At 39.7% G+C, this 17,350-nt stretch overlaps 1 protein-coding gene across 1 annotated transcript in view; it reads left to right on the top strand.

The window, feature by feature from the left end:
* LOC139740453 (proprotein convertase subtilisin/kexin type 5-like) overlaps window positions 1–17,350 on the top strand; it is a 73,130-nt gene that overhangs the window by 42,574 nt on the left and 13,206 nt on the right. The window contains exons 15-24 of the mRNA XM_071651051.1: window positions 859–1,186; window positions 2,080–2,189; window positions 5,509–5,608; window positions 6,377–6,531; window positions 6,953–7,201; window positions 8,457–8,804; window positions 10,309–10,503; window positions 11,282–11,518; window positions 12,448–12,649; window positions 16,345–16,442. Coding sequence (XP_071507152.1) covers window positions 859–1,186; window positions 2,080–2,189; window positions 5,509–5,608; window positions 6,377–6,531; window positions 6,953–7,201; window positions 8,457–8,804; window positions 10,309–10,503; window positions 11,282–11,518; window positions 12,448–12,649; window positions 16,345–16,442 — 2,022 coding nt within the window. The remainder of the gene's footprint in view (window positions 1–858; window positions 1,187–2,079; window positions 2,190–5,508; window positions 5,609–6,376; window positions 6,532–6,952; window positions 7,202–8,456; window positions 8,805–10,308; window positions 10,504–11,281; window positions 11,519–12,447; window positions 12,650–16,344; window positions 16,443–17,350) is intronic.

Here is a 17,350-nt window from a genome sequence, read left to right as displayed (position 1 = left end):
ACCCTATTTTGAGGCTATTTGAGACCAATTTTTTACTGGGGGGATCAATTTGACCCCCCCCCCCCTTCAGATCTCGGCCGCCGATCGCGTGACCGCTGCAAAATTTTGCCTGAAGATAGAGCCGAATGTCAACTACAGGATTACATGGTCATACATTAGAAAAATATTATTTATATAATATTGATTATATAATATAAACTATTTTTAGTAAATTAATTATGAAAATTTATGCATGAAATAATATTTTCACCTATAACTCCATTAAAAAGACTTAAGGATTGCTAAATTTTTGTGTCAGATTTCCTCAAGACTCATGGAACAATTTTCTTGTAAAAATATAGCACAATCAAAATCAGTTTCTTATGTTTTTTATTGATTTGTTAATTTTTTATTTATTTTGTTGTTTTTTCAACCTTTTGTTTTCTATCGTTTTTTTACCAAAATTTTTGCAGGCACTTTTTCAAGCTTATCTACATTAGAATTGATTAATTTCAGTGGTTAAAAGTTGAAATAATCTAATTTATATCAGTTTAACAAAATAACACAATTTGCATTGGATTTGCACATTTTTAAGTTATGTTAATTTTTTTATGATTATTGGATAGAAAGTGTTATGATGGAGATTGAGTAAAGTATTTGGGTTTGTTTTATTTACAGACAGTCATATTAGAGCATGCACACATTGTACATATGACTATACAAATAATTGTGAAGTAAACTCATTCCACACTCATCTATTGTGAACGTTGATAAACCCTTTCAGAAGCACTCCCAAATGACTGGTAGAATCACATCAGATATTACAAGTGAGTGTCTCACAAAGTCCCATTTATATTCTCTTCCTCACCCACCTTCCAGATGAAGAAAGTCGTTCATGCCAGCGATGTTCCCCCTTGTGCACTGCCTGCGAAGGCAGTGCGCACCAGTGTACAGCCTGCGTGCTGGGGGCGGTATTGCGCGATTCCCAGTGCACCATGCGCTGTATGGAGAGCGAGTACATTGACAACAGCCAGTGCCGGTCGTGCCACGAGTCGTGCTACTCCTGCCGAGGTCCCGCCGCCACCGACTGCACGGCGTGCTTCTCTGACAAGGTTCACAAGGATATGCAGTGTGTGCCAGCCAGTGATTGTGGGGAAGGCTACTACATTTCCCATGGCTTTGATGCCTACTCTAGAGAGTGTTTGAGGTAGAATATTAGTTTTGTTTTGATCTTTATCTCAGACATCACTTTTCATAACATTTTTTTTTTCTCATAGAACAATGCATAAGTCCTGCACCATTCATTCAAACAGCTCCTAGGGACATACCTACAAGCTGCAAACTGAAAAGCATCAGACAGCAGTCAACATGGACTATTTTCTGATGTGGTTATTTTCACAGATTTTGTGATTTATTTAACTATAGCAAAATGATAATACACAATTTTTTTAGATATAAAGACAATCAGATTAAATTCGAAGACAAATATCTTCTGATACTCTACGTACTGATTGAACATTCATTGTCAGTGCCTGGTAGTTTATTAATGATTTGGCTCCAAAGCTCACCCAGGGATGACATCTCAAAGCATTTAAGCCTTAATTCACAAAGGTAGTACAATTGAAACCATGGTTTAAACTGTGGTTTATGCAAATTTCTTCTGCATAAATACAATTGACAGATTGCGTACGCCAACAGACATCCAGTAGCAAGCATGTCAAAGTACCGTACGCCTATTTCACACTAATTTTAGACAATTTGTTCCATGGTCTAGGTTTAAACCACCTTCGTGAATTCAGGCCTTTGTGTCCAGGAGAAAAGTGCTGTATAGATAACAATCACTATTATTCATGCTGTATATATTGTCATTAATGTACCGAAATACCCTCACGCATCCGTAGTATAATGGACAAATTCAGCTCACTGAAATTGCCAAATAATACCAAGTATTCTTAAGTAGATGTAAACTGTTTAGATACAAAGAATGTCTGAACTCTGTGTGCAGGGACATGCAGTGACTTTCTCCCGTTATTCCTTCACCCATGCCATCTTTCTTTGCAACACATTTTCATAAAGTTCATGTGAACTGTTGTGTAACAGGTGTCACTCGACCTGTGAGGAGTGCCAGGGACCATCCTTCAAAGACTGTACGTCCTGCCAAGAAGGGGCGTTCCTCGTCAGTGGGTTGTGCATGCTGACCTGCGAGAATGGTGAGCCATATGTGACCCTGCACCTCAAAACAAACAAAAAGTCGCCAGACATGAATTTTTAGTTAAGACCATATTCTAAAAAAGCAGACTTTAAGCTTTAAAATGATGTATAACTCAAATCAAATGGACTCTCCTAACCTATCTAAATATTGGAAAGAAAGCACAAACTCAGGAAAAGTGTGAACTGAGAAAAGAGGCTCTGAAGTACAGTGTCTACTCAAGCGATTAATCTTTACCAAACCGTGCTGGCTGTGCGATGATTGGGACAAAAAACAGGAAGTAAACCACCAGAGTAACAACAATGAAGGGATTATCAGATTAAACTGAAATTAAGCATGCCTCATTAACACATTCTGTCCATAATTAATGCCAACTTTCAAAGCAGTAGCCCTATCCTTTCAAAAGTTATTAGAGTTGAAAGTGAAGAGTGTGGACAAGGTTTTTCAGAAATGAAAAAGGGATTCTAAAGACACACCTAATCACACTATTCTACCAAAATTGTTCGAGATAAACTGCTAAAAAAACACACTTTCCTGCCCGTTTTATGATACCAAATTTTAGCATAATGTAAAAAAAGTAATGTCAGAAAATATGAAAAAGTCAAGTTCGGCTAAATTGACCCATTTCACTTATTTTCAGTCCTCACGCAAAATCAGTGTGTGCGACTTTATGTTCGTTTTGAGGTGCACGGTCACATACGTTCCTAGCTCGATGAAGTGGTGCTCACACTTCCTGCTACTAATCAGAGCTAGTAAATGCTGATGATTGCTTGCTGTTTGTTTCAGTGCTTTCGTGCTTTGATGATAAATGAATTGACAATGATAAATGATATTGATGATGATGCAATGTGATGATAATGAATTGATGCTAATTAATGATATTGATGATGATGCAATTTCAGTATTACATGTAGGTTGCATTTAAGTATGCAAAAATGATCCGAAAAGAAACGATCTAATGTGTACCGTACTATACCATGCCAGATTTAGGGCGTTAGAGCGCTCTGTGGAGGAAGTGGAACTCTCTAATTGTTTTTAGACGGGGTCACACATTTTGTAGCAACAGGGTCATGCACCTAGCGTGATTTGCAGATGTCCCGAACAAAGAGAATCAACTCCTTACATTATGACGTATGTGAGTGTTTTGCACATTTTTCTCCTGCCAACTTCTGGTGCATTTGTAGTGTGCTTTTGGAGTACATCAAGAAGTGGTCAACTTTTGGCTCAGTAGAGTATGGTATGGTACAGCACGCTTTAGGAGAGCGCTCAAACACACCCTTTGAAGCCGTGGACTGGGATGCCAGAGTTTTGAAATAATCGATGTCACCGTCAGGTTTTCCTTCCCTGGATCCAGTCTACTGCGCCTGCAATCAATCACAGAAGGATACATACCTATGGACAAAGACAATGGACTTACAAGTCACAGCATAATTAATGCAAATTGATATCAGTCAACACAAAGTACTAATCAAATCACTTATCTCCTGAAAGTTGCTGTACAAATGCAATTGAAAAAAAAATATCATGTCATAATTATATAGCATCAGATCTCTCAAACAAGTTTCCAGTTGTTAAAGCAAAATATATCAAACTTTTTGCTTACTTATGTCATCAGTGCCTTTACTGTCCATTTGCAAATTCATTTTGTTTCAAGTCTTACACGTAAGCACATAAAAGTTGAAGTTTTAACAATGTTTAGTCACATATCACAGGACATGCATGGTAAATACAATTTTGACGTATTGCATACAACATAATTACAGTCAAACCTGTCTATAGCGGCCACCCAAGGGAAACAAAAAAAGTGGCCGTTATAGACAGGTGGCCGCTATAGACATTTTATCCAACTATGCGTGTGAATTGCCTATATATGTACACGTAGTACTTAGTGTACATGTACATGCGTACGTATGCACACGTGTGTTTCATGCATTGAACAATGCCCGTGTTTATGAAATTGTTGCACAGTAGCATGTTGCACAGTCGTGAAGAAAGCTTAACAATAGCGCATTATTATGACTGAATAAGTGATGAATGCAGCGGTGGCGATCACTTAACGTTGCCCATGAATAACTGGTATGGCCACATATCAGAAAAACACGCTGAATTACCAGCTCTGTGGCCGCTATAGACAGGTTAAAATCTTCCGCGGGAAACAAAATTTGTGGCCGCTGGCCGCGTTAGACAGGTGGCCGCTATACACAGGGTCTTTAACAGGGCTTTTCTCTCGGGGGGGGGGGGGGGGGGATTTTTCAGTGGCCGCTATAGACAGGTGGCCACTAAGGCAGGTTTGACTGTATATGCATTGAAAATCAGACATCCAACAAAAAATCTGACACTTCATTATATCCGATTTGAATATTGCACTTCTCAGAACACAATTTAACAGTGCCACAACTCAACATAATGGATCTAACAAATTACAGAGCAATTTGACAATAGATACACTGTATCACATTGTGCATTAAAATGGAATACGTAAGCTATGATGCCACCACCACAAATTTCAAAATTTGCATTAACACATGTCCATATTGAATCAAATTTGAAATACAATTGTAAGAAATTAAATGTGATTCATCAAAAAGCCTGCCATGCATTTTACATGTATATAAACGAAATACGGGACACCAACCAAATCCAGAATATTATCATTAACAACAACAACAACAAGAACAAGAACAACAACAACAACAACAACAACAACAACAACAACAACAACAACAACAACAACAAAGTTTAGTTAAGGTTCATTTTTTCTGGTACCCTCTAGTGATAGACCAAATTTGATTCTGTCATAGTGTGTCATATAATCAGAGATGGAGTGTGTGCTAAACACTGAACTCTATAGTGGAAGTGACGTTACGCGCAGTGCTTAAAGTCAGCACTTTGCTTAAGTTGGCGCTGCCATTTTAGGACTCCACCTTTAGGCCCCGCTCACTTAACTATATGCTTCTGTTGTGCAGAGGGAATGCAGAAGAAGGGTGCGTTCCTCAGTGGAAAGTCACCAAAAGTCACTTTGGTGTAAATTATGGGGCGCCAAGTATCGCATGGGTTATTTCATTACAAAATGGCTCTTTAGTCGACAAAATGAACATGTCCTAACAAAACAACTGGTTTAATGACAAAATTAACATTACTTCAACAGAATGACTGATTTTGAAATGCCATTTTGTAGTCAAAATTACTCATTTCGTGACGAAATAGTCATGTGACACTTGGCACCTTATTGATGACCCATAGCAAAGTCCCAAAATGGCCGCCACCAGCCTGCACTGCTGGTGACTTAATACTTGTACCTGCTTTGGCGCCCTCTCTAGGTATGTACCTGGATGACAGTGACGGCTCCTGCAAGCCGTGTGGCAGAGGGTGCACCAAATGCGTGGATGAAAATCATTGTATCCAGTGTGAGGGACAGCAGTGAGTAAACCAAATGTCCACCTCGTATTAGTTGATTAAAATTTGTTGATATATTTCCCCACAGGACCTTGGGTTTATGAGCTGATTAATTTACCTTTTGGGGTTTTTTTTTTGTCATAGACATTCTAGTTACTTGGACTCAAAGTTAATATACATTGTACATACAAATGGTATGGTATGGTATGTGCAATTCATAACACATGTACTGTAATTATGTCACAGATGTACGTGTAATCAAAATTGTTGAAATTGTAGAAACTAGCTATAATGAGTATCATATTTGTATATATATTATGTTTGATTATTTTGATTTTAAAAATGTAAATGATGCCATACAGAGAACAAATAAATCAAATCAAATCGAAAATCAAAACAAATATTCTGTGACTATGATATTAAGTTTTGGATAAATTTTCTAGTTTTCAGGAACAGCCTTTACTCAAGAAGCTTCCATTGAAGTATGATATTATGTAACTAAATGTTTGTGCTGGCCTTTCATTACCCATCTATTGCAGATGTAATGAATATCATATATAGGTAGATATATATATATATGAATGTAGATGGAACAAATTTGTATCTATGGTCTGTTAATTGGTGATATAATATCTCTTCAGGTATATTATTTTATTTACCCATTTGTTTGTACACGAACTTTGTCAGGTGAAATGCCGTGCTAAATACTAGCTTGCTTCAAAATGTGACATGAAAAACTTAAATACATTGTATGTTTAGATATGAGTTACAACCTCTCTTGTCTGTATATAGGGTGCTTGTCACACAAGACACCAGTGTTGTGTGCTCAGAGTGGTGTCCAGATGGGCAGTATTCCATGGAAGGGGAGTGTTACAATTGCCACGGCACTTGTCAGACCTGTAACGGAGGAGGCATCATGGACTGTACACGGTGTGCACAGCCATCAGGTAAGGGGGCAGAAGAGATAGCAAGGGTCAGGGCACAAACTCATTCTATATACCAATTATTTGGTTATACAGTGGGTACTGCTACTGCGCAATTTGTCGATTATTGGTTATAAAAAGATATGTGGCAACCACAATCGGGTATCTTATTTTTCATAAATTGTCATTCTTCCAACGAGCCATTTGTGCTACTATTTCATATTTTCATCGTGAAACAACTGAATTTGTGTTATTACAGGTTATTTCCCACATTGCTAATGCATATGTGTACATTTTGGTACAAAAAAATGACAGTTCTGCAGGCATACAAGAACTACACATTGTACATGTATGTATTCACTCCGAGATTGATGGCCTCAATATTGTTTGTGATGATTGTCCCCCACCTTTCTCTATTTCCTCTCCATACATTGTGGACATGCAGAAGCCTCACACAGATACCTGCTGGAGGGGGCCTGCGTGGGCTACTGTCCCCAGGGCTACTTTAAGTTAGAGGTGGGCGGCGACTACACATGTGCAGAATGTGACGAGAGCTGCAAGCGCTGCACTGGACAGGCCAGCAACCAGTGTCTGGAGTGTGAGGATGGATTGACATACCATGGGGACACTCATACGTGCACAGAGGAGGAAGGTTTGCGCTGTGAGGCAGACAACTGTGACGACTGTGTCTTGGGTAAGCTCCAACCCTATGTCAGTATGTTCAACTCTTTTAACTTGTTTGTGACAACACTAATCGTCGGCTGAGAATGAGAAGGCGTTAAGGTTCCTTGAACACTATGCCTTTAGTGGCAGCTTAATATCCTTATCATTCTCAGCTGACGACTTTTAAAGTTTAGCTAGTTCCCTGACGATTTGCATAACGGTGGAATATCAGATTCTAATTTCAAATGAGCAGATAAACCCCTTCAGAAAATGCAAGTTTTCTGTCACAATGTCGATGTTATGAGCTCAACTTTCATAACGTGCCCAAATTTCTTTAACCCTATTTTAACTGGGCTATTTGAGACCAAGTTTTTACTGGGGGGGGTCAACTTCAGATCTCGGCCGCTGATCGCGTGATCTCCACAAAATTTTGCCTGAACATAGAGCCGGATGTCAACTACTAGATTACATGGTCATACAATAGGAAAAAATTGATTTTATATTTTTTAATAAATTATGCAAATTTACCCATGAAATAATATTTTCACCTATAACTCCATCAAAAAGACTGAAGGATCCCTAAATTTTTGCGTCAGAGTTCCTCAAGACACATCGAACAATTTTATTGTAAAAAAAAATAGTGCAATCAAAATCACTTTCTTTTGTTTTCTATTGTTTTTTTAATTTCTTATGTATTTGATTGTTTTTTCGATCTTTTATTTTCTATTGTTATTTGCCAAAATTTGTTGCAGGCCATTTTTCAAGCTTATCTACATTGTAGTTTATTAATTTCAATGGTTAAAAGTTGAAATATTCTAATTTATATCAATTAAACAAAAAAACACAATTTGCATTGGATTTGCACACAAAATCATGAATTTGAGCTGTTTTCGGGTTGACACGCATATGCAAAACATTGCGTAACTTCAGAACGGTGTACCCGGATGTCGCAAATTTGGACTCAAAATATGCGGGAGACTTCAATGAAAAAAGTCATGAAACGACGCGGCAAAATCTTTGCGCGTTGCGGAATCGTGGTGCGAAATGTTGGAGGGGGGGTCAATTTGACCCCCCACCTAGTTAAAATAGGGTTAAAAGATAGCATTTGGTGTTGATGATTCCAAAATGTTGATGTTTTTAGGGTTTTTCTTGCAACTTGGGTAATATGTTTCTATCAATGTACATGCAGATTATGCGTGTATGATAGGTGTGAAATGTGGTGTATGACAAAGAATTTCACACAGAAGTTCATGTACTGAAGCGATTCACACCTGTGTGTCATCTAGGGAGCAGCAACCTTTGCCAGCGGTGTCTCGCCAGTTTTTACCTGCTCAATGGAATATGTTCGGAGGAATGTCCCGATGGATACATCCCGGAGCCGAGGTCGCGTCAGTGCCAGCAGTGCCACCCATCCTGCAAGACCTGCAGCGGGACCTTCGACTCCTGCACCTCCTGCGACGAGGACTACTTCCTGTACGACGCTCTGGACAACCTTTGCGTGACACAGTGCCCCTCTGATATGTACCCGACACCGGAAAAGACCTGCCAGCTGTGCCATGCAGACTGTGACACCTGCACCGGTCCCTCCGATCATGACTGCTCCAGCTGCCGGTATACCGGAAGGTTCCTTGATGGTAGGTGCTTCAATCCTCTCCAATGCTGTGTTGCTCGCAGTGCTCAACTCTCATATGTCGTCATGATTCACTAGGGAGGCGAGTTTCGTCTTACCTTCCTGGATTCACCAAGTCATGTGTTTACTAGTTGCAGTCTCCGCCTCCATGACCACTCTAAAACTGTCTCTAAACATGAGGTTAACATGACAAAAATAATATAATATTAGTCACCAAATTTGATAATCTACCTGCCAAGCTTACCCTAAGCTTGATACCCACCCCCAGATAGATTACAAGACTAGTGCTTCCATCCGCTACCGAACTAAAACTGCACAGGAACATACATTAGTGGGACTATGCAAAACAAATGTCTTGATGGATGTACACAAGTTTCCAAAAGATTGTAACAAGAAAACGAATGAAAGCAAACAGTGAAGTGATTCAGCAAAATAAAGAAAGAACTTCAAATGTTCTGACCCACAAATAAATTTCACCCGTCCTAGGCAGGACCTTGTTACATAAGAGGTCCTTTACATGTTCCTTGGAGTTCTGATCTCTAATAATCCTGTGCTGAGTAATAGGAAAAACCCTCGGGGCAGAGTGCCCACTCCTTTTCGTCTCATCTCTCTGCTCAACACCTATGTGACACAAAGTTGCTAATTTGTCTTTCTCTGTAGACTTTCTCAGTTCGTAAATTTCTTGTGTGTGTCAGATTTTTCCCCAAATTTTTAAAGTTATAATGATAATATGAATTTGTATTGTGCCAAATCCACTCTGTAGAGTGCTCAAAGCGCTTACATACTATTTTTACCCCGGTCTCTGGATACATTGTTTCCCGCCAGCACTGACAGTGCTTACTCTCCTTTCCTGGGGGAGTGTTCCAGCCAGTTGCCATTTTACAGGCACACACACACATGCTGATCAACCAACATAAACATTATCATCCTACTGGGTACCCATTTATACTCCTGGGTGGAGAGCAGCAGTGTGGATAAAGTGCCTTGCTGAAATGCAAATGTGTCAGGGTTCGTTGGGCTTGAACCCACGAACCTAAATCAGCTTGTGTGATTCAGAGACGTATGCTCATATCCACAGAAGTCATGATTTACTTCTGTGAATTTTCTGTTTTCATGCACAGCAACATAATATCAGGTTGGACTTTCCCTTTAAAAGTTTAAGTACCAGTATGAGCTTTTGGTGGCGTACAAAGGATGCCTGACTGTTTGTTCAACATACATGTATGTATCTATCACTTACTGTACTAGCTTTTTCACATCTTTTAAAACCAGTTGTTTTCTTCTTGTGAATGCAAAGGTTTATCTTAGGATAGAACACACTGCAGACTACAGATTTATTCTGTGCCTAAGTTATATGCAAGAAATTTTGCAGCTAAGAGAGATCAAGAAGGATCTCTTTTTGTGCCTCTTTGTGTTTCTATCTCAGTGTGACTCTCCTTTTCACCTCTTCTTTATCATTCTTTCTCTCAATTTTTTTGTCTGGCTCTGATTTGCCTTGATCTTGATAGAATCATCGTCTTCGTGTGTCAGTGAATGCCCGAGCGGACAGTATGGGGATGACTATAATGGTGTGTGCGGTCCTTGCCATCCGTCTTGTGAAGAGTGTGACGGACCCGGAGATCACGAGTGCACAAGCTGTCATGATTCATTTGACAAAATCAATGGCTTATGTCAGTCATCATGCAGTAACAAAATGTATAGAGGTGAGTTTGCACTGTAGTGTCATATGGAATGAAGGTCTGTTCTACCATGTTTTGATATCAAGTGAGCAATGTTGAAGTGTTTTCCTTAAACCCAAAACGTAGTTCTCAGCAGCGTATCAGGGCAATTACCCCACAATTTAGTGATAAGGTTAGAGTAAAGATTAGGGTTAGGGTTAGGTTTAGGTGGATCAATATCTAGTAATCGATGGTTCCTGGCAATCAAATTTTCCGACAAGCTGCATGCGTTTCACTTGCACGGACGATGGTTTGATACTACTATGGCCCAATTTGTTGATTATTGATAATCAATTTGTGAAAAATTATATAGCAACCACGACCAGAAGCTCTGAGCTTGTAATTCTTGCAGCAAACTTTTTTGGTTAAAAGTTTGCATTTTCTTCATTACCCAGATGAATTGTATTATGTTATTGCTATTTCATATGCAAATGTATACATTTTGGAGCAAAAATTTACAATTCTTCATGCACATGAACGACTATAATTTCACTTTCAAGCAATGTCCATGGGAACGACTAATAGTTTTTCAGGGCTGCTAGAGAATGGAGTATCGTTTGTGATATGGGACAGGAAATTATGATGTTTAGTCTGTGAAGAAAAGGCATTGAAATCATATGAATATTTCAGCTTGTAAAGCGTGTGTGATCTATTTGGTGGGATATGTTGTTCTAGCAGGAGAAATTCCACGGAGCCTTTTACTACTCCTTGATTTGCTTCACTTTTAAACAACTTCACATGCCATCTTGGTCACTTTGTGCAGATGGCAACGGCGACTGTCAGAGTTGCCACTCATCATGCGTGACGTGCAAAGGTGGCACTGCGACGGACTGCCTCTCCTGCAACTACTACAACTTCCTGGATAATCAGAACCGATGTGTGACGGACTGCCCGGTGAAGTACTACCCAGACTACGAGAGTAACCTGTGTAGGCAGTGCCACTCTTCCTGCAGCACGTGTCTCGGCTCCAACCCAGAAGATTGCATTGAGTGTAGCCCCAGTGAGTCCATGCCTATCTCACTGTTTGCTTTATATTTGCACCATTTGAAAATTTCTTCTTTTTCAAAAGATGCTAGATCCACTTTTTGTGGTAAGGAGAAAAGCCTGAATTTTTATTTCACATGCTTTGATAAGAATTTTCGTACAATCAAGGACTATAATGTCCCATAATAGTACCCTGTAATGGGATAAAGAAAATCTGCCTTGGGAAAGTCTTCTGGTCTACACCGATTTGTAAAGAATTTGTATTTCTGTAGGTTTTCTGGATTTAGCAGCTTTTGGAACAAAACTGTAAGCATAGTCTAAACAACATATAAGTGATGTTTTAGTGACAAGTTTCTCTCATTTTATACATTCTGAGGATGTCATCTTTCCCTACTCCCCCCCCCAAAAAAAAAGGTATCATTCAAATGTTCTTATTTGGCATCATCACAAAAAGAACAAATAAAAGATACATTGCCTCATGTATGTTACATGCTAATCGTATATCTGGAACTATTTCTTTTTGTTTTAACTGTCATATCACAAGCGGTGCACCCATGAAATTTAAGCTGAATTATGTATTTATTTTGGAGCAAGCGCCATGAGCGCCTGACTTGGCGGATACCGGCGCTATACAAGACTTCATCATCATCATCATATATTGCACAGGGTGTAACTCAGAGTGTCTTGAGTTAGCAGGTGCACAAAGCTTGGGCCTGTTGAGAACAATTCGATATTGAGGGCAAGATTGTCCCAGATAGACAAATACTGAGTCATCAGCTGAGAATCCAGTAATCCAGCCTGTTTTTTGTTTATTTTTGTTTTGTTTGTGTTCATTTCATTTATCAGGGGAGGGGGGTGGGAGAGAGGAGGGCTAACTTTGTGAAGGTAGAACCAAGTCTTTGCAGCGGATCAGAAAGATGAATTTCATATGTTCGCCCCACGTAGGCACGTATATGCTGCTGCGCAATGGCCAGCTTTGTGTGGAGACATGCCCAGAGGGATTCTACGAGAGCGAAGAGCTGGGTTTCCGGGACTGCCGGCAGTGCTCCATTGAGTGCCTGGACTGCACCTCAAGTTACCTCAACTGCATCAGCTGCCGAGAAGGGACCTATCTCTACCAGCAGAGGTGCTTCAGCACCTGTCCAAGGTATGCCTACTCTTGTTCTGCTCTCTTTGGTGTGGGAGTGGGGTGGGGAGTGTATAAATCACAAAAAAAAAGAAAAAAAAAAGAAAAAAAAAAGAAATTTAAAAGCAGGGATGCATCACCTGTTGTTTGAAGTATGCCCATTCCTGCACCCTTTAGATTAATTTTTCTTTGGAAAGTGTTTTATCTATTTCTTTTTTTCTTTGATTTGTTAAAACTTTCTTATGGGGGGGGGGGGGGGGGAACGGGAGCTGTGTTTGGGATAGCAAAGTGTAAATTGTATATCAGCATACACGTTAACCATATTGAGTTTTACACTCGGCTCAGTCTGTAGCTGCCTGTGTTTGCTGGTGCTGCTGCAGGAAACTTATGGGCTGTGACAGTTCTCTTCATGAGTGTGGTGATGATAGGGCTAGACCTATGCTGATATGACGTTGAGGATTACTTGTCGTCTATTTACCATAGGCTAGGATGACCTCTTGACATCCATCCCCTTTCTGCAAAATGTGGAGCAGTTGAAAGGATGTCACATACACAACTCAAACATGAAATAAAAAGATGATTTTTTTTTAAAAGTATATGGCACTATGTGCCCGGTTGATACTGCCTATTGCTAGTCACCTAGGACGAACCATGGGGGTTGGCATCATTTTGTGTGTGTGTGTGTATGTGGGTGTGTGTGTGTGTGTGTGTATGTGGGTAGGTAGGTAGACCACTTCATCAGGTTAGCATCCTGCTCTTTGCGATGAATGAATGACATGGGATCTTTTACTCGCCTGAGTTGTGGCTAACTCACACACAGGACTTCCATTTAATGTTCTTTCGGAAGGACAGAAAAGATAAAGTATTTAGGGCAGACATTTCAATCCAGAAAATGAACGTGAAACCAGTCCTGAAAATGAATGTGAAACCAATCCATTTCCTTTTTGTTTTTTGGTGTAAATGGCAGTATTTTGATATTAACTTTGATTTCAGTGCACCTGACAAGACATGCCCTGATAGTATAGAAATTTGACAAAGTACCTTATGAATCACCTATCTGTACATTATTGATGGAAATTGTCTTTTGATTGATAATAAAAAAAGACTAGAAACATACTTGTAGAATATAGACATTCGCCAAGCAGCTCATTTTCACCCATTATACACGCATGAAAAAAATCGCCCAATTTCCCATTCTAACAATAATAATAATGATAGTGTATACTTCTATAGTGCAACAATCCATATAGAAGCCTTTAGTTTATGTCATCAACTTCCAGCTACACGACGCTTCTCCTGAGTAGAGCACGCACTTCAGAGCACGTACGCAAATCTCAAATACACTTAGCTTGCACTCCAAAGTTCATTGACCCTCTCTGCCAAAAGATTCAAAAATCTTTCAAAAATTCATAAAAATTCCGGCATCACTCCAAAAATTTCATCATCTGTTCATAGATTGGTGTCATTAATATTTCCTGCAAGTTTCATTCAAATCGTTTACAACTGTTTGAGTTATTTTGCACAAAGACAAATAAACAAACACTGATGAAAACATAACCTCCGTCCTTGGCGGAGGTACAAAGTGGTAAATTTGCTCGTCCTCCCAAAAATTTTAGATATTGATTAACAGTGTAAATAAGCCAGTTATTCATAACTAGGAATGTTACCCTCATTTACCAAAAAAAATTGTACGTGACAGCTTATGGTACTTGGGCTTATTTTAGAAACACATGAAAGCTTTACCTAATACATGATAGGCAAATTCCACCTTAGGAATTGAAATTGGGATATGGTGTTTGGAGCACGAGTGGACTCTGGGGGCAGCAAGACATAAGTAAACTGGAATGCATTTTTTTGAAATATGCTCATATAAATTTGGCACAGTTCTGCACATCTTTGATTGACACTTCCCTCCCTCTTCACTCGTTTGTCCCTCACTCTTTGCTTACCTATCCGACAGAGCCGAGTTCAAGTTTGGTGAGATGTTTATGGTGTTTCAGGCAGTTGATTTTACCATTTTTGATTTGCCTGTCATCGCAACTGTAACCATCCTTATTGGTTTTTTGTTTTTATGAAGACCAGGCCTTTGTGCTCCGTGATCTCTTGTGAATGTTTATGGAGGAAAATTATTGCATGGAGACAAAATACTTGCATTATTCTGTGACTTGGTTGTCTTGCATGTTTAATTTATTGCTTTGCTTGGGCAAGGTTGAATATTGCTTGCTGTACCCTGACAACGTGCATGTGTAAAGATACCAGATTCATAAGATAGTTTATTTTATCTATGATTTTCATCAGATATGTGATGAAGCCTTCACCTGGAAGGCTACCATAAAGATTTATAATCTGCATGCTATTGTCATTAGAGGTTTTCCTTCTAGCATTGAAAATTTTTTGCACTTCAGTTTGTTTTCCCCAATTTTTAGGGATCACATTGTCATACCAAGCATAGAGGAATGTGTTCACTATTAACCTCTTGCATGTTTTTGTTTTTTGTTTTCACCTGATCTTGTGTAGGTTTGTACAGGCTAAAGATGTCCTTTACAGGAACTTTGTCTTCACGTTGCATATTTGCACCTCGCTAGAGGCAGAGTACAATATTACTGTTAGATGGCATATCTGCCACAAACCAAGGATGTATGTAAGCCTCATGATACAGGTAGATTCCAATGTTTGGGGACTGGAGATAATGAGTACCTGAATTTATTGTACAAAGTGCATTCATGCTATCTGCCAAGGTGTGTCAATCGCTCCAACAGTGCTCAGAACAGAGATACATCACTTGCAATACAATGCGTATATTGTATATTTTGACTGGTGAGGGATTATATTTGGAGTGAAAAGTGATGCAGATAGTATGGCTACATGTGCATTCAGATGGAAGAAATTGGAGTTTTGATTAATCAGGACTTATCCTTTAAAGCAATTAAAAATGCCACTTAATAGGCACAAGTACCTTGTACCTTTTCATCTGCATTCTTTGGCAAATAATATGCAAGGGATGCACAATGCACTCTGAAATGGTCCGCCTTGTTGGGTTGCTCTCAGAAGTACCTGTTCTAGATGAGACAAAGATCACTTTATCTCCCAAATCCATTGACAACTTTTGCAAAAGTCACTTGCAGGCAGTGTACGCAGCCATGCCCTGCGTTGTGACACTTTTTGTGAGCCTACACATGCAACTACATGTAGGTGCATCTGTGGGTGCATTCGAGCGCTCTAAAGCGAACCTTACTTAACTGAACTAAAGCATAAAGTACTGTGCCAGATTTAGAGCGTTCAAGCACTCTGTTGAGAAAGCGTACCTTATGTGCTATTTTTAGAAGGGGTCAAGCATTTTGGAGCAAAAGGGTCATTCACCTGGGGCGCTTGAAGCTGTCCCAAACAAAGAGAATGATGTTTTTGCATTGTGACGTATGTGCATGATATACGCATACTTTACAGCGAACTTTCGGTACGCTTTTGGAGCACATCGCGAAGTGGTCCACTTTTTGCTCGGTACACTACGGTACGGTACACATTAGTAGCGTTCGAGCGCTCCTCTGGCGCGGGTACGGTATGGTACGGTTCGCTTTAGGAGAGTGTACGAACGCACACTATGACCATTTGAATGATGGGGAATGTTGTTAAAGATATGAAGAGGCTGCTCACTGTATTTTGGACTCGTTATACAGGCAGTTGTAACCATTTTAGCCATCTGATGTCTTGTGTTTCAGTGGATATGATGAGGATGCCAGAACCAAGCACTGCGTACAGCGAGACAGGCTGTGCCCACTCTTCTGTTTGGAGTGCGACGACTGGGGTGACTGCACAGGTAAGAAACTACATCTGTACAGTTTATTTATTTGAACTCCAGCTTTGGTGATGTCAACCACATTGTGTGTATAATTCATCAACAGTACTGCATGTTGCTTTCGAGTGCACTTCCATCCAAAAGAAATAAAGAGAAAAAAGAAGAGATGAAAGCTGGAAGTAGCACCAGAAATATTGTTTGCGTCCCCCCTTTACGGAATTCCTGGATCCACCCCTGCTATATTCAAGTTGCCTTTGACATATGGAGTAAAATGAAACAATCTGAATAGCAGAAGTTTCATCAAAATCAGACGTAGAAGGAGAAACTTTTGGGAATTTGTCCATAATGCTTCAATTTTGGTATACCTCGTTATGACATACTTCTCTCCTTGCATGTGTGCTCTGCACGCTCACAGAACAGTTGTACTTTTTAAAACTTTTGAAATTTTGTGCGAGTAAGAACTTCTTGATTTGGCTGCTCCCACCTGCCTTGGCTGCATGCATGCTAGCAAGAAGCACTGTCCACTCTAAGGGGTAAGCGAAGCATCTTCTGTTGCTTTGCACACTTACAGGGCAATTATACAAGGTGTATGGGCATTTGTATAATGCTTCTGTATACTCCTGTATCATGTTATGTAACTGTTTTTTATCCCAAAGTTGTTTACATTTTGCGGATTTATGTCAGGTTAACACGTGTGTGTGTCACACAAACACACACACACACTACAATAGCTTCTGACGGCATAAGCATTGAGAATTAAGGGTTTCTGGGACAAACACTGTACTCGGGCTCTACATGTATATAGCTCAGTCGGTAGAGCACCAGGCTGGCGTCCGGAGGTTCTCGGGTTCAAATCTGGATTGAATCCTATTTTCTGTGCTCAATTTTTCATATATGAATATATACATTTCTGGTCAGTATTCCTTTGT

Source organism: Diadema antillarum, unplaced genomic scaffold (assembly GCF_040938485.1).
Source record: "Diadema antillarum isolate AM-2024a unplaced genomic scaffold, OU_Dant_1.0 seq00000854_RagTag, whole genome shotgun sequence".
Lineage (NCBI taxonomy): Eukaryota > Metazoa > Echinodermata > Echinoidea > Diadematoida > Diadematidae > Diadema > Diadema antillarum.
This window is presented reverse-complemented; position numbering and strand designations above follow the sequence as displayed.